The sequence below is a fragment of the Lynx rufus genome, unplaced genomic scaffold (assembly GCF_022079265.1).
Source record: "Lynx rufus isolate CCGP_SWC_20201006 ecotype Redwood Valley unplaced genomic scaffold, mLynRuf1.p SCAF_13, whole genome shotgun sequence".
Lineage (NCBI taxonomy): Eukaryota > Metazoa > Chordata > Mammalia > Carnivora > Felidae > Lynx > Lynx rufus.
The window spans coordinates 53,741,131-53,758,387 of NW_025814827.1; the positions used below are offsets into that span (position 1 = coordinate 53,741,131).

Genomic DNA, 17,257 nt, shown 5'->3' on the forward strand with positions numbered 1-17,257 from the left:
GATGTGTTCTTTTAAATGGTCAATAAATTTTTATAACCACTATTTGAAAAATTGCGAGATTACTGTGATTTGTGCTTCCTAGCCAAGAATATTTCTTTATGTGCAGGACACACCCAGTCAGGTGTTTATGTTTTTGTTCACTGATCCCACCTCCTCTACCCTTCCTTGCTTCTTAGAACCCATGCTCAGGCACAGACAGTTGGGCTGTCAGTAGAACTCATCCAAATCCCTTTAAACACTTATGTGATTTAAAAATAGATATGTAGTTCAGTTAAGGCAACTCAACTCCATAGGCTTCTGAGTAAAGAACACCATCTTTACGGGAATGCTTTTATCCCCCAAATCCAGTGAGTGTTCCTAGCAGGCCTGACCTGATTTTTTGCTTTGGGGGCACTTGTCAGACACCAGAAATGTTTTGATGATTTGAAGACATCTTTACGAAGACATCTGACAATCCAATCCAAATTCCTCAGAAAAAAATGTTCCTAGGGAAAAACTGAGAGGGAGTCATGCACAATTTCTTTCCATTTTGATAGATTTCAGTGCTGGGAATCATGGAAATTCCATTTACAGTGTGGAACCAGAATGGGAGTCCAGTGGTATCAATTTTTACCATTGATGACGTTTGGGATTTTTTAAATTGCCTAAAGAAATGACCAACTAACATGCTTTTCTTGTCCTTTTCTTCCCCCTTCCCTTTTTTTGTGTCAAGGGGTTTGTAAACAAGCTGGATGAATTCATTCAATGGTTAAATGAAGCCATGGAAACCACTGAGAATTGGACACCCCCTAAAGCAGAGACGGATGGCCTTAAACTGTACCTGGAGACACACTTGGTAGGCAAAACTGAGTTGCTTTTGCTGTTAGTAATGGGAGGATTTTAATGCACTGCTTATTTGTTTATGGGGAGTATCATTTTTATTTATCACAAGACATTATATGCTAATGAAACCAAGTTTTAATGGGGCAAACTACAGAAGCTGAAAATTTACAGGCATTTCAATATATTATGAAATCTAAATCCTCAATATTTCAAGCTATTTTTTTCAAAACTTTTTCCAGGAAGGTGAGTAATTAACTTAAAAATACCTTAGAAAATATACTAGACCCTTGTTCTCTAAAGCTATGATTGAAGGCTTTCCTCTTCTTAAAAAATAAATAAATGAAAGAGATAATTTTGATGACCATTCTAAGCTTTCTAGAATTCTTGTAAAATTAATGAACCTCTCATTATCTAGAGGGTCTACATTATCTGTTCTACACTGGGTTATTTTAATAAAATATTTAAAACGATGATCTCCATCATTTTTGCTGCTATGTGGGTTTTTCAGCATATAATTAATACAACTGTCATTACACCCGTCCCTGTGCACAGGGAAAACCATGGAGGGGAAGTGGAAAACACTTGGATGAATATGCTTCTGAATATGTTAGAAGCAAGAATTATAGACTGGGGGACATTTGATGAACCTCAGGAGGTTTTTACTGAATGCTTCAAATGGCCGATATCAATTATGAAGGGGTGGAAACCAAGTAGTGGAGTGTGATAAAGCATGAAGAAAAAGCACGTTGTCATAGGAAATGAAAATTCAAGCTTTAAGGATCTCATCTTTATTCCTTTCACCGATAGTATAAAATTGACAAAGGCAATGAACACGAATCCTTGGGTACCCAACTGTGGGGTTGATTTTCTGCCCCTCTTACACACTCAGAATTTGGATTGAATAAACATTGTGTGGGAGTCCTACCTATGCGTGAGTTCACAGGGTTCCAGAACATTCCCTGTGATGTTAAATGAGAGAATGACAAAGAGGGAGGTGAGAGGGGGAAAGAGGGGAAAGAGAAAGAGGATGTTTTAGTCTTTTGGTGTTTGTGTTTTGCAGTATGTTTTATGTCATTGCAAGTAAAACAGACTCAAAATCCTATTGCTGCATGAAAATAGCTTTGTGGATGATAAAAGACACAAAACTATGTTTAAGAGGATGAGTGTATTGCTTCCATTTTTAGAGACCTGGGTTGATTGTGTGTAAAAATGCCAGTGACCCCAACCACCTCTCTTGTACATGGGTTTTTAAATATTGCCCTTGGTACTCAATTCCCTGTTGAGTAGAGCCTTGATTTTTTTTTTTTAAAGAGGGCATTTCATAATAGCAAGATAAAGATATTCAGTGCTTTATAATGTAAATTGTATTAATTAGAATGTCAACTTTTCACTGGCATTGTTCTGACAGAAATTCTAATCTGTGTTTAAACAGGAGTATATGAACTTTATTTCACATTAAGTGTGCTGCCTTAATTTCTCTTGATTTAATATTTTATGGAAAACACACATTTAGTTTTTGAGGTCCCAGAGGGCATGGGGACATACAAAGTGCTTTAACTCTAGGCTATTTATTGAAAGCCAGGCTAGAAGAGTATGAACCAGGGTCTCCCCTCTTTTCAGGAATTGAGCAACATGGCCTCTTTGTAACCAATGCACTCTCGTCATTCTCAAGTCCCCATTACAGAGTTCCTTCCTTAGCATCCCTTTGTTGGCCTCAGCCTCATTCTAGCCCTAAACTATCTGCTAGAACTTTCTGTAAGAATGGAATATTCAAGGTTGCACTGTCCAACATGGGAGCCACTCACCACATGTATCTGCTGAGCGCTTGAAATGTGACTAGAGCAACTGAAGAAATGAATTTTTAATTCTAATTCACTTGATTTAAATGCAAATTGCCACATGTAGCTTGTGACTACTGTATTGTAGCCTTAATAAGTTGCAAAACTCTTTGCAGCTGACCATAATGAATTGCACGTATGTGTACCTGCCTCATAGTGACAGTCTCATCCAAAACATGAGCCCATCATCCTCTTTACACTCTACATTGGATCCACAGCAAGGAGTCCTCCTTAAAATGTTTAGCTCTTAAAGAATAATTTTTTTATTGCCTAATGATCAACACTTTCTTGAAATGAGTTTTCTCTGCTATCATGTCTAATTATATTGGTTGGGATAGAGATAACATAGGAACATCTTTATCTCTGCTTTGCAAATAGTGAGGGGCTATGTTCTCCAGCTCTGCTCAGTGAGTCTTAAGTCATAGTCACAATTTTGACTTGCGAAATTATGAGCAATCCTGGCCAACAGTTACTGATGACTTAGTGTGCATGGATCACCAGTGATACTTAAGGACACTTACTGAGTCACCGCTGTGCTGTGTGCAGTGTCTGTTACTCTAGATACAGCCTGTTGTTTAAATGTCTTTCAAACAAACCCTGAGTTACTCTGTGTCCCTGAGGACAATGTCTACATTGTCCTCCTGATCGATACTGTCATTTATATTTTTTATTGTATTTCCTTACTGTGGTGCTGAGTTAATATTAAGTTATTCTTTTCAAAAGAAGGCAAAAAATATGTACAAGTAAGAAAGTATACAAGTAAGCCCAGAGATTTATATCCTTGAATTCAGCTTGTGTAAGTCATTAGTATTCCTTAATGAGTGGGCCCGTGGTATTTGCAAGATTATCCAGGATGTAGAGATAGCTATACAGGTTTCTTTAAACACCTTTATAGATTCTATAATTTAACATTAAATCAGCAGATGTGCAAGCCCTTGAGTCCAGTGTCTTCCCTGGTTTAATCATGTGTTAGAATAGTTGGCACCCTGCAATGATCATTGTAAAGAAAAACAAACATAAAAACAATAACAAAAGTTGTACATTTATATTTTGATGTTTAATTCAATTATTTTCCATGACGGTAACCAAGGGTTTTTACCAACACAAATCAATTAAAGCTTCACAATACCTTTATGAGAGATATGAAAGAGCTTTATTTTAACTGTAAGAAATACTGTGAAATTGCGATGATACATCAATGATTTTCCATGATAATTAATCATCTGCTTGCAACCTGGCTGCTCCTTTCAAAAATACAATTCCTGTCTTCCTCGAAAATGACATTCTCAGGAAAATGTCATTCTGGAAAGGTATTCTGCAAGTAGTGAACATCCCTCTTCTTTGAAAATCACTTTCATAACAGTATTGTATACATATGTTTTTGGACAGATTCCCTTCTTCTTCACCTCTGTCAACTTTTTTTTAAAGAACTTTATTGGAGTATAATTGACATGTAATAAATTGTATGTATTTAAAATACATATGCCTACAAGTTTCAACAAACTGACAAATGTATGCACCCATAAAACTATCCTCACAACCGAGATAGTGAACATATCCATCACCTCCAAAAGCTTCCTCCTGACCCTTTGTAATTCCTTCCTCCTTTCCCTCCTGGCCTTTCCCTAACCCCTAAGCAATCACTGATCTGCTTTCTGTTATTATGAAGATTATTTTGCACTTTCTAGAATTTCACATAAAAGAAGTCAAACAATGTGTGTCCTCTCTCTCTCTTTTATTTTCATCTCCTCTCTCTCTCTCTCCTTCTCTCCCTCTCTCTCCTTCTCTCCCTCTCTCTCTCTCTCTCCCCCTCCCACTCCCATTCATCTGGTTATTTTTTCACCCAGCATACTTTGGTTTCTTTCACCCAGCATACTTATTTGTATGTTACATATTTCAACTGTTTTTTCATTTTGATTGCTGAGCAATATTCCATTATAGAGATTTATCACATAAATCTTCATCGACAGATTTTGGACCTTTAGGCTGTTTCTCTTATCACCTTTTTTTAGTGGCTTAAGAAACAGAAGTTACCAAAAGCTACATTTGACTGGATGCATCATAAATAGAAGAATCATAAATAGTTCTGGGCAGACTATTTATATTTTTTCCTTTAAGATAATTTATAATATCTTAGCATGCTTAAGAGTAAAGCAGCAGAGAAGGACAGCAACTTCTCCCTCTAGAGATTTCATTTCATGTCCATTTGCTTCTGAAAACATAATTCTCATCTCCCAAGTGGTTTTTATGTATGCCTAATTCACCAAATGGGCACCATATCATATGAAACCAATTGTAGGAAAACAGGCCAATAGATTTTTCAGGATACAGCCAATCAGATATCTAGCTGGAGAAAGCAAAGTCTAGCTGACCCCAGATAGCTGTGTAAGAGTTAGGACAAAGAACTTAGCACAGAGCCTGTATTAAACTTGGGAGATAAATTTGCATAGGTGGTACCATGTCATGTTGGGCAAACATTAGCCAACCACATAGAAATAGCATTAGAGAAACAATATTCTTCATTCAGCTTGATGGATGAGAAAACATGGGGGAAATGGTGGTGATGAGTTCATGTATATCAAGCACCTGTGAGTGCCAGGCAGTTATGTGGGTACCAGGAATACATGATGAATGAGTTTGGCTTCTTCCTCCCAGGGATTTGCAATCTGAGGGACATGCCCATAGGTAAAATGTAGTCATCTATAGAGCCATAAATGATAAATGTAATATAATTTTTTAAAGTTTATTTATTTTGAGAGAGAGAGAGAGAGTGTGTGTGTGTATGTGCACATGGGCAATAGTGGGAGGGGCAGGGAGAGACAATTCCAAGCAGGCTCTGTGCTGTCAGCATAGCACAGAGCCTGATGCAGGGCTTGATCTCACAAACCATGAGATCATGACCTGAGCTGAGATCAAGAGTCACACACTTAATTGACTAAGCCACACAAGCACTCTGATAAATGTAATATAATTTTGATCAGTCAACTTCTTGCAGGAGACACAAAGTACTCTTAGGACCACAGAGAGAAGTTTTATTAGTCCTTCCTGAGAGTAAAGAAGGCTCAAAGAAGTAATTGGATGTAGACCTCACAGGACATACATGATTTGCTGGATAGAGAGGGGAGGAGAAGAGATGGAAGGAAATTTTATGGGCAAGTAAGGAAGGTGTGGTGAACCACGTCATGTGGCTGAGAACCAGGTTGAGGTTGATGGTCAGATGGTGAAGGAGACTGAGTGTCTTTTTATTGGATTGAACATTTCTTTGGGAGCAAAGGGACTAAGTGACAGTTTGATTTTATTTTAAAACAGGAGAATGACATGAATCAAATGTAAATTCCATTAGGTTAGGGTCAGTCTGACATAGATTAACTGGATGAGGTCCATGGCTTAGAGAGAAAATAACTATGGGGATAATAGAAAATGTATTTGAATATAATATTTGAAAGATAAGCTAGTGCAGACAACATTATCAATTTCTTTAATGTGATTTTTTTACTTACTAATATATGAATATAACACAAAATTCTAAAGGTAAATAAAAGAAGCTAGTAAAAAAGTAGAAAGTCAGAAGTAAGCCTCCTACCTCTGTTCACCCAGTTACCAATTCTCTTGCTCTGAGGCAACAGTGTTACTTGTTTCTTTATAGTCTTTCAGAGGTAGTCATGGTATCTGAAAACAAATGCATATGTGTACTTAACTATGGTCCCTTGGTTTATGCTAACAATAATTCAAAATCAGTAAATGTAGAACTACTTTATGCTTTTGAATGGCTGCATAATGTTCCATTTATGAATATGCCATAATTCATTTAGCCAGTTCTTTATTGATGAAAACATAGGTTGTTTGCAGTCTTTTTAAAATTTTTAAACAGGGGCGCCTGGGTGGCGCAGCCGGTTAAGCGTCCGACTTCAGCCAGGTCACGATCTCGCGGTCCGTGAGTTCGAGCCCCGCGTCAGGCTCTGGGCTGATGGCTCAGAGCCTGGAGCCTGTTTCCGATTCTGTGTCTCCCTCTCTCTCTGCCCCTCCCCCATTCATGCTCTGTCTCTCTCTGTCCCAAAATAAATAAACGTTGAAAAAAAAAATTAAAAAAAAAAATTTTTTAAACAGTGCTTCAGTGCATATCCTTGGATATTCATCATCTTGTATTCTTTTAAGTATATCCTTAGAATAAATATCTTACATATGAAATTTCTGGGTCAAAGTTTTGCACATTTAAAATTTTTATGTCTTGCCAAATTGTCCTTGATAGAGATTGTACCAATTTATACTCAGCAAGGCATGAGAACGCCCTATCTGCACATCCTTGATATTGAAGTATGTTATCACATTGGTTGATCTTTGTTCCTTTGATAGTTACAAATGGCAACTCATTGTAGTTTAGTTTGTATTTCTTGTATTATAAGTGGAGTTGAGTACCTCTTCATATTTTTAGGAGTCATTTGTGTTTCTTTTCTGAAAACTGTTCATATTCTTAGCCTATTTTTTCTGTTGGGTCTTTGGCTTTTTGCTTCAAGATTTATGGGACCTTTGTATATATTAAGGAAATGAGTCCCTGGTCTGTGATGTGAATAGAAAGTGTGTTAAAAATATGCTATTTTTGGAATTCTGTTCCAGAAGAACCTGGATATCTCAACAGTTTGAGGAATCCAGGCTTTGGCAGACCTCAAAGCCAGGCTGATAAGCATGCAACAGGTCTCTCTACCCATGGCAAAAGCATGTTCAGATTCCAGTCCTGGAAAGACCAGTGTATTCCAGGGAGCTTGCTTACCTAGGCATGGGTGGAACAAACCTAAGATCAGGGAAGCTTTTGTAGAATGCATGGAGTAAGTGATGTACAAGCCATGAGAAACCTGGAGAGGATGTGAGTTAAGGTCAGGTGGGACTTAGGTAAGAACAGAGGAGAGGGGATAGATTAACGAGAAGGGGAAGGATCAGAGTTCTCTTTTTGATGCTGTCTCTTGAATAGTTAGAAACTTCATTGCCAATGTCTATTTCATTTTTCCCTAGTCTCCCCTAATATCCTCAAGAACACCACAGCAAGGCCTGATACCCCACAGCTGACAGAAATCTGACCAAGACTTGAATGTATTGCAGAGTGTGGAAATTGGCAGGAAGCTTCTCTGTGTGGAGTGGGACTGAATCTCTATGGCCTTCTGGGGGTGTGTGAAACCAGTGAATGTGAACATTACAAGGAGTTTTTACATGGGAAAGAGGGGGCAGATGTTACAAGAACTCATTGACCATCAGGGGCATGTGCTGAAGGTGGACTTTCATGCAACTGCTGATATTATTGCACTCTAGTTGGAGAAAAACATTATATTCACTGGAGAAAATTCAAGCCATATAAAAGAGCATAAAAATAAAAGTAAAAAGTCTTACCCTCCCTTAGATAACCCACATAAACAGTTTGTTCTATATCCTTCTGGACCTCTTTATGTAACAGTGCATACATTTTAAGAATTTTTAAAATTCATATTATACATACTGTTGAATGACTTGCTTTTTGTGCCTAAAGATATCGCAGTCATCCTTCTGTCAGTACATGAAGATCTACTACACATTTTCATTTTAGCAGCTCCTTAATATTTTATTGTGTGGATGTACCACAATTTATTTAATCATTCCCATCATGATGGCCATTTAAGTTGCCTCCTTATTTATGCTTTTACAAATAATACTGCAATGAACATTCAGTTTTTTTGTTTTTTGTTTTTTTTTAATTAGTTGGAAATCTTCTTGTTGGCCCCTTAGTGTCTGTCTACAGCAGCAGCTCAGGCCACCCATGTGATGAGAGTCTTCCATACTCTTGGGGAAGCTTTTGCCATAGGTCTGGAAAAGTGGTAGGGTCCATGTTGATGTGTATACAGAGGTTGAGTCTGTGTTTATAGGGGTAGCTTTTAAAGCCCACCTTCTAGAACTTAGTTGTTTATTTTAGGATTGGTACCTGCAATTTGAGGTGGCTACCACAAGGTGGCACAAAAACACCAAATCCTGCAAACAATGCTTCTATCTTGGTACCTTTGAAAGGTTTGAAAATATTTCCTTACTGTGCCATTACCCTATTTATAAAGACAGACTGGATTAAACTGCTAATGTTCCTGGCTAACAAAATCTCCACACAGATACTTCCATGCATGTATCATCTATATTTAGAACTTCATGTTACATTGTTTTATTAAATAGTTTTCATTTGTTTCATTTAAATAAAACAATATACTTCTCACAGAGCTTTTAGCCATACAAGAAAATTTCTCAAAATACATTCAGCTGTTTTTCTTTTGTTTGCTCTCCTGTCTCTATGTCTGCTCCATTTTTCACTGCTCGAAGTTAAGGGATGATGGGCTTTCCTTTTTCCCACTTCCTGGTGCCCACTGCTCCCTGGCTACCTTTCTCTGCTGAGATGAGAGGCAGTCCTGGCCCAAGAAAGCAGAGCTTCACAAGACTAGCAACTGCCACTGTACAGCAGCGGCTGTATTGCCCAGCTAATGGGAGACAGTCGGTTAAACTTCAAAAGCCCAAGCTGTGTGAGTTTGGCCGCCACTTCCCTGAGCCTTGCTGAGCAGAGCTGGTGGCCTCATAGGAGCTTTGAAGTTCCATTTGCTTGTTCCCCTTGATTTCCATCAGTTTAAGGTAACTAGCTGAGAGTTTAGTAGGGAGCAGCGTTGCTTCTCTTTGGGGGATTTAAAACACTCAGCTCCCAGCCTTGAGTTGCTTCCTTTGGTGGCTTGGGAATGGAAAAGTCTGTCGCGAATTTGTAAGGATGCAGGCATTTTTAATTAGATGTGTGGGGACAGGAGGCTCATTTTGGACATGTAAAAAGTCCTGGACCACATTCCTTTGCTCGTGTAACTAATTCTGTACCTCTAGGAGACATATAGCATTGTCTTCCATTTTCAGGTTAGGAGTCCCGAATTGCTCACAGCACCTGGGAATGTACTTTTAACTGAACTCGGTTTAAGCACTTGAGCCATGATACCCAATACTTCTTATCATTTTGGAAATTATTGGTGGCAAAACATTTTACTAATTTATTATTTTGTTTATTGCTCTTTTTAGGATGTAATGACTGTTTTCAATTAGAATGCCAGGGAAACACCACACTTGTTAAACACTTCCTGTTTAGGGCAGTGACATACCAAGGGCTGAAGAGAAATTTTGTAGACTGGCTTTGCACTATGAGGGTTCAAACACAGGCTGCTGGACACTGGACAAAAGCCAGCGCATGTCCTAACTCAGCTAAGTCAGGGTGCCACCTCTCTTCCTGGGGAGACACATGTGCACATTCTATTTACCTACTGCATGACATGGAATTTTGGACCGTTGAAGCAGTTTATCCAATATAAGGGATATTAAGGTAAGAACTTCAGGCCTGAAATAGATCTGCCGTATCTACTGAGGATTGTTGTGAAGACCAGATAAACATGTTGTATGTGAGGATACTTGGTTCATTTCAGGGGAATCGTGAGCATTTTCGTTGGAGACATGAGAAGAATATGTGGCAGGAGAAGTTGGATTTCTTCCCGTCCACCCAGACTGTCACCTACTTGAGGGGACGGCTTGCGTGTCTCTTTGCTGTCTCCTCTGACACCCAGCCTGTGCATAATAGGTACTAAAAATATCTGCTGGAGGAATGAATGAGCATTTGTAAGAGCAGTGTTACAACCATTACAGGCAGCAAATTATAACTAATATTGTAAATCAGCAAACAATAACTGAGAATGTCTGCAAGTTAAATTGTTTCCTCTACTATTTCCAAACCAAAATGGACTCTGGTCACAGAGTTTTCTGGGTATTGTCTGGTATATTTGTGACAAGAGAAAGGCCTATAGAGGGAAAAAAATGGGAATGCTTTCTTCTGTTTTCAGGACATAATTCATTTCCTTTGGCAGAAAACACAAGGAAAATAAAAATGTTAACTCAGATATTAGAAAGATTTGAAAAAATTCCACAGGTTAATGTTACTGTTTCAAAATACAAAGAATAAATGACTAGACAGGATGTTAATGATTTGACATTACAAAATTTATTAAATTTATTTTTAAAGCAGTTTGGTTCCCCCTCTCAAACGCACGAAGCATGTGGGAGTTGGAATAGATCTGCCCCAGGCTGCCAAACAAATTTTTAATGGAACTGGAGTCCTTCAGGGATTGTCCTAAATCCACATAATATTCTTAAGTCTTGGTGTTTGCACTGGGACCTGTATATTAGCAGATGTACATGTGAATAATATACTTATATCCATCCATCACCTTGGTGACTCCACATCTGTAGGGGCTGCTGCACATCAATTATTCCACTGCAGGGGGTTGAGGGATATTTGGGCCAGCATTGACCTCTTTTTCAATCAGAGCCTCAGAGCACTGTGTTCTGGAAGTCAAATGGTCCCTTTAGACAGAACCTCTGTTTGAGAATCTGTTTGGCCTAATGTGGCCATGCTAGGAAGTCAATGTGATCACCTGTGCCAGGTGTGAAGGTGGCATCCGGAAGAGCAAATGAAAATTTGCTCGCTAAGAGGTACTGTCAACATTTAGGATCTCTCCCATGTATCTAATTCTCGCATAAGATATTAGCAAGTCTGTCAGAAAAGAATGTCAACCTTAGTAAAACACATTTACCTTCCACACACACAGAAAATGCAACTGTTTGTTTGAAAGAAATTGTGATTTGTTTGAAGAGCTAAATTCACTTTCAAATGCTTGGAAATGTTTTTATTAACTGAGGTTTTAGGAAGGGAGTCTTCTCAGGAAGAATGAGGATTTTTGTCTTTATATCTTAGTGCTTCTTCTTTTTTTAAGGAAAACAAAATTTTTATAATGCTTATATTTTTTATCATAAACTTGGCATTTTTTTCCCTCAAGACCACATAGAGCTTTTACATTTTTTAAGCTTCTGATATTATACCTGGAGGTGTGTTGCATGTTGTCATAACTGATAAATCAGTTGCAAATGTAGCCACTTCGTTTTGTTGGGGAGATATACAGTTGTGGTGGTGGCTGATCATTTATTTAATTATATGGTAAGTACCATATGATGAGAGGGTAAAGTTGAATTGATGATTTAGGCTATCTCAGCCAGGGTACAGTTTACATGGTAATTACACTGGGATCATCTAAGTGTAATTGGCAAGTAATTTTGTAAGTGAAGGAACATGACAGCTCATTTACATGGTGTTCACTGAGTAAAATTTGGGGACATTTATCAACCACTTTCAAGTGAAGAGTGACTATACCAGTATCTCCCAAAGTGCCATACACAGTTTGAACGCTACATGGAAGGTTTTTGGTACAAATGTTTATTTGTTCTGCGAACATTCGTTAGGTGTGTCCTGTGTACCAGGCACTGTCCTAGGCACTGTGGATTCAAAAATGAGTGAGAAGGAACTCGAGGAACTCATGTATGGGAAGCAAATGCATCACCAATAATTACCCAACATTGTAGTAAGTAGAGTCTTGAGGTCTGCACAGGTACCGTGGGTGCTGAGGAGAATGTGGAAGCCCAGAAGGCAGAAGAAAGTCAGGGAAAACTCGCTAGAGAGATTGACACCGGAGATAAATCTTAAAGGGTGAGCAGGGCTTAACCAGGGGAAGGGGAGGACTGTCCCTGCCAGTCTTCGTCAGAAGTAGCAGCAAGACCAGAGTCTCAGAGGAGCAAGATGGCTGGTGTAAGCTGGAAACTTTAAGCAGTTCAGGCACATTTCAAGGAGGACATTAGACCTGAGAAGCAGACTTGGCTAGGATTCTAGAAGACCCTATAGGTCATGATAGAGAAAGGACCTTATCCTGCAACACTGGGAAACCATTAGAGGATTTTGAGAGAAGGAGCATCTTTTTCAGAGTTGTTTTCGGGGCAGGCCATTATGTGTAAGAAGATGTTTTATTGAGCTATTACCATATGCCAGGCTCTGTTCTAGGGTAACAAGGCATTTGTTTTCCACAGTAACCTCATGAAGTAGGCACTAACATTTCTCCCTTTTTACAGTTGAAGAAGCTGTGTACCCAGAGGTTGCCCAGAGTCACACAGTGGGTGATGGAGGAGCTGAGATTTGAACCCAGGCTGTCCATTTCCAGAGTTTGTGCTGTCACCAGCACCTACATTATGTCATGGCCTCCTTGACACAATTGCTGGCAACTGACTGTTTATAAGATGTACATCTTCCATCCCTCATTAGACTGTGAGCTCTGTGCGGCCAGGGGCTATATTCACCTAATTTACAGCCACATCCTGCATGCTTAGGACAATGTCTGCACCTTGACAGGCATGTGACAAATAAGGAATAACTGTAGTTTTGAGGCACCATGACAAAAGATTGTTGAAGTCATCCTAGCAAGGAGTGATATGAAGGCCTCAATCTAAGGCAGTGTTAGTCAATATGGAAGAGTTGAGGTTGGGGAAATAAATTGGCAGGACTCGGTGAGTGATTGGACGTGTGGATTTTGTTGGCATATTCTCACGATGTTTCTGATTTCCAACTCCTACACTGGAGAGATGACTTGGCAAAAGAATCTGAAGCAGAGGAAAGCTCGTGCTGCTTTTCACAGAGCTCTTAAATTCCTGAGAAGAAATGTTGCGGACTCAGGATGAGAAGTTAGAAGAGACTTCCCTGGAGATAGTTAAAAATAGAATGAACACATCTGCCTAGGATGGTTGAGGGACAGAGCTGCTCTAGGGTAGATGAATGGTTAGATGGCCTTTGGGATTCTTCCCCCTTTGAAAATTTTCTAGTTTAGAATAAATAAAAAGTCTCCCCAGCCACCTATCCTTAGCTGCCTGGCTGAAAGATAAAATCAAAGTGTCCAAGGACTGGAAAATATTGAGTCCAAATGCCTGGACTGTAGAGAAGGAAACAGAAGCCCAGAAGGGTTAGATGATTCACCCAAGAGCGCACACTTGAGGCGAAAGGAAGCCCCAAATCATCGGCCTCTCAGCCTGTGCACCCTCTTCCCAAATCTCAGGTAGCAGCACCGATCTTTTGGTGCCTGGTGTGGGCAGGCCTGTGCTGGATGGTGGCACTAAAGCAAAGAGAACGTGATTGGTGTTGGAACTCAAAGAGTTGATAGAGCCTCAACAATAAGTGCTACTTGTCACCTAAAGATGGCATGAAATACCATTTACTACACAGCACATTTGGAAAATAGAGAAAATGAACTTAAAAGTCGTAATGATTTCTCTTTAGTTCCACTTATTTCTGGGCACTGCTTCAGTGCTTTACAATCATTATCTCTAATTCTTACAATAACCTAGAAGTTAGTGTTATTTTCATTTTATGTTTTGTAAAGCTAAAGCACTGAGAACTCATTCCGTAAGATTAGACTCTGTTACCTGCAAGTTCTACCCTGCGCAAATGATGTTAACATTTTGTTGTGTTTCCCTACAGTCTTCTGTTCCTGTGCACTGGGACTATTCATTTACAAGCTATACTGTTACCATAGATATAGTTTTGAATCTTCTTTTTTGGCTTGTAATGTGTTCTGTTCTGTGTACTTTTCACATTATTTCATAGTCTTCATTTGAATGGCTGTATAATATCAAGTTTTTAGGAAGTTTTTTTTTTTTTTAGGATTTTTTTTAAGTTCATTTATTTATTTTTGAGAGTGAGAAAGCCTGAGCTGGAGAAGGACAGTGAGAGAGAGAATCCCAAGCAGGGCTCTGTGCTGTCAGCACAGAGCTCAACTTGGGGCTTGATCTCACAAACCGTGAGATCATGACCTGAGCTGAAATCAAGAGTAGGACACCTTAACTGACTAAGCTACCCAGGCGCCCCTAAGGTGGTTCTTTTTTCTTTTCTTTTCTTTTAATGTTTATTTATTTTCGAGAGAGAGAGAGAGAGAGAAAGAGAGAGACAGAGCACGAGTGGGGGAGGGTCAGAGAGAGAGGGAGACCCAGAATCCAAAGCAGGCTCCTGGCGCTGAGCTGTCAGCACAGAGCACGATGCCAGGCTCAAACCCACAATCCGTGAGATCATGACCTGAGCCGAAGTCGGACGCTTACCTGACTGAGCCACCCAGATGCCCCTTAGGAGGTTCTTAAACAAAGAAGTGTTTACTCATAAAAATCTTTCAGTTCTTGGCACATGTGTCATTTGGAAAGTGTATTTTATATTTTGAGGACCAGATGATCATCCTCTGTCGATGGCACTGGGCAAAGGAGAAGAGGAGCTCCCAGGCTCGGCACAGGGGATAGTGGCTTTCTTCCTCAGCAGGAGCCTCTGTGGGAATGCAGCATGGTGGTAGGCATAGCTCAGAGTGGAGCCTGGGCAAAGATGGCCTGAGGCAGGTAGCAGGTGACTTTTTAAGCCTCTGCTTTTTCTGACTGAACACACATTCTTCCTCCTGCCCTTGTAAAAAAGCAAGTTTTCATTTTCTCAGGGTAGTAAAAATCTTTTGTGTGAAGAAAAAGTGTCATCAAGTGCCTTATTCATCAGCATATATACCATCTCTTTAAAATGACAGTGGGAGTAAAAGTTCATCAGTTCAATATGTCTTTCACATTGGGAGACTCCTGACTAATAACCTCTGGTATTTATCATCAGAACAGCCAAAGAACTAAATTCTGGCACATGCTGCTCTCACACACTGAGAAAAACTTAAAAAGACAGAAGATTTTCTCCATTTTTTTCTTCTTTCATTCATTTAGAAGAAAAGCATACCTTTTTTTAATTAAAAAAAATGTGAGCGTGCAGAAACATCTGGCCTCTATTACCATAGCAGCCTCCTAAATGGCCTCCTTGTCTCCAGTCTGCCCTTTCAAAATCAACTCTAGACAACAGCCAGAGAGATCCTTCTAGAACACAGAACTACACCAGGCATTCTCCAGTGTTGCTGACATCTTCCCAGACTCTTTCAAGGCCCTTGGAGTTAATTACCACGTGTAGCCACAACTTCCACCTCCCCTGCTTGTACCCTGTCCCGGCCACACCAAGCTGCTTATGGCTCCCCATTTCCTGCTACAATAAGTGATATGTCCAGGCCTGCATACATTTCAGTCCTTTCTCCACAAGGTCCCTGCAAGGCTCGGTAGAACCTGGCTCCCAGCTGGGGTTCCCAGAGCACGTATCAAGCCTTTACCACACTCCTTTGGAATACAGCCCACAGTCTTGGTATCTCTCACAGCATAATACTCTAATTAAAAAAATAAAGTAAAATAAAAATCTCATTTGGCAGGGCATATCATTCATTTTGCTTAAGGCCCACCATTCTCTAATTCTCTAACCAAACCGTAATTCCACATTTATTCTATGCTGGGTCGTATGAAGCTACTGGCTTTTTAAATTCTCTTTTACCCAAAAAGATTATACGCTGCTTGTGCCAGGATAGTGTGTTGTTACCTTTTGTATCTATAGGCCTGGCAAAGACTTTTCAATGAAATATCTATTGTGTTGATTTATGCTTTAAAAAAATACCTAAAATTAGGTCGGGAAAGACTCAGTAACTTATTTTTGGCCTCTCTGATTGTTTACCAACAACCCCAAAACTCACGGACCTCGATGGACCTGGCAGACATTAACAGTATTTCATTGGATGATTGAAAGTCTATGTTCATGATACATGCTGCTAAGGCTAGAAACTTTGTATCTGTAAGCTTCTGAATGTGATTACAGTCTTCCCCACTCTCTCCTGTACCAGGAGATCCATATCTCTTCTTCTCATTCCCCTGGAGTAATCATCCTTTCCATTTGTCATAGTTTTGTCCATCAAAGTATACATTTCCTTGATTTCATTTCGTACCTACATGACTGCCATACTTCCATCAAACTGGGCTCTTCAGAAATTTGAATAGAGGGGCGCCTGGGTGGCGCAGTCGGTTAAGCGTCCGACTTCAGCCAGGTCACGATCTCACGGTCCGTGAGTTCGAGCCCCGCGTCGGGCTCTGGGCTGATGGCTCGGAGCCTGGAGCCTGTTTCCGATTCTGTGTCTCCCTCTCTCTCTGCCCCTCCCCCGTTCATGCTCTGTCTCTCTCTGTCCCAAAAATAAATAAACGTTGAAAAAAAAAATTAAAAAAAAAAAGAAATTTGAATAGAATTGAATGAGATGTAATATTTCATCTGTTTTGTGAAGTCTGATCATGGACAAAGTATTTGGGTCAGTGTGCTTACCCAAATTTAGACCCTGCCAAGGAGTAATGCACTCAGATCTATCTAAGCTGGTGAAGCTAGAGATTGCAGTTATGGAGATACCCATTGGTCAACCTCTGATATACCATCTTTTTGATAATCCTTTGTCTCAGTCACTGTATTTTCCATTTCCTTAGTTATTCTTTTCTAGATGTTCAGTTACATGCTGCTTTGAAGATACTAAAAGATATTTGGTGTCTCATAGAACCCAGACTACTCATATTTATGGAATTTCATATAATCACTGACATAGGAACGTGGTACCCACCTATTGCAATGTGGTTGCCATAAATTAAATCTTCAGAGAATGCCCTGTATTTTCAGGGAGTACTGTGGATGTTGCAGAAGGACTCTATAGTATAAGGCATTGCTGAGGAAATGTGTCAGAAGCATAAGAATGGAAATGTGTCCAACTATCAGGTTCAAGGAAAAAGAAAAAGAAAGAAAATAAAACCCTTTTGTCTAAGCTTCCTTCCCTAGGGAAGAG

At 39.6% G+C, this 17,257-nt stretch overlaps 1 protein-coding gene across 1 annotated transcript in view; it reads left to right on the plus strand.

Annotated features, from left to right (window-relative positions):
• The window catches only part of AKAP6 (A-kinase anchoring protein 6), a 366,558-nt gene that overhangs the window by 125,317 nt on the left and 223,984 nt on the right, over window positions 1-17,257 (plus strand). Inside the window, exon 4 of the mRNA XM_047074636.1 lies at window positions 713-835. Coding sequence (XP_046930592.1) covers window positions 713-835 — 123 coding nt within the window. The remainder of the gene's footprint in view (window positions 1-712; window positions 836-17,257) is intronic.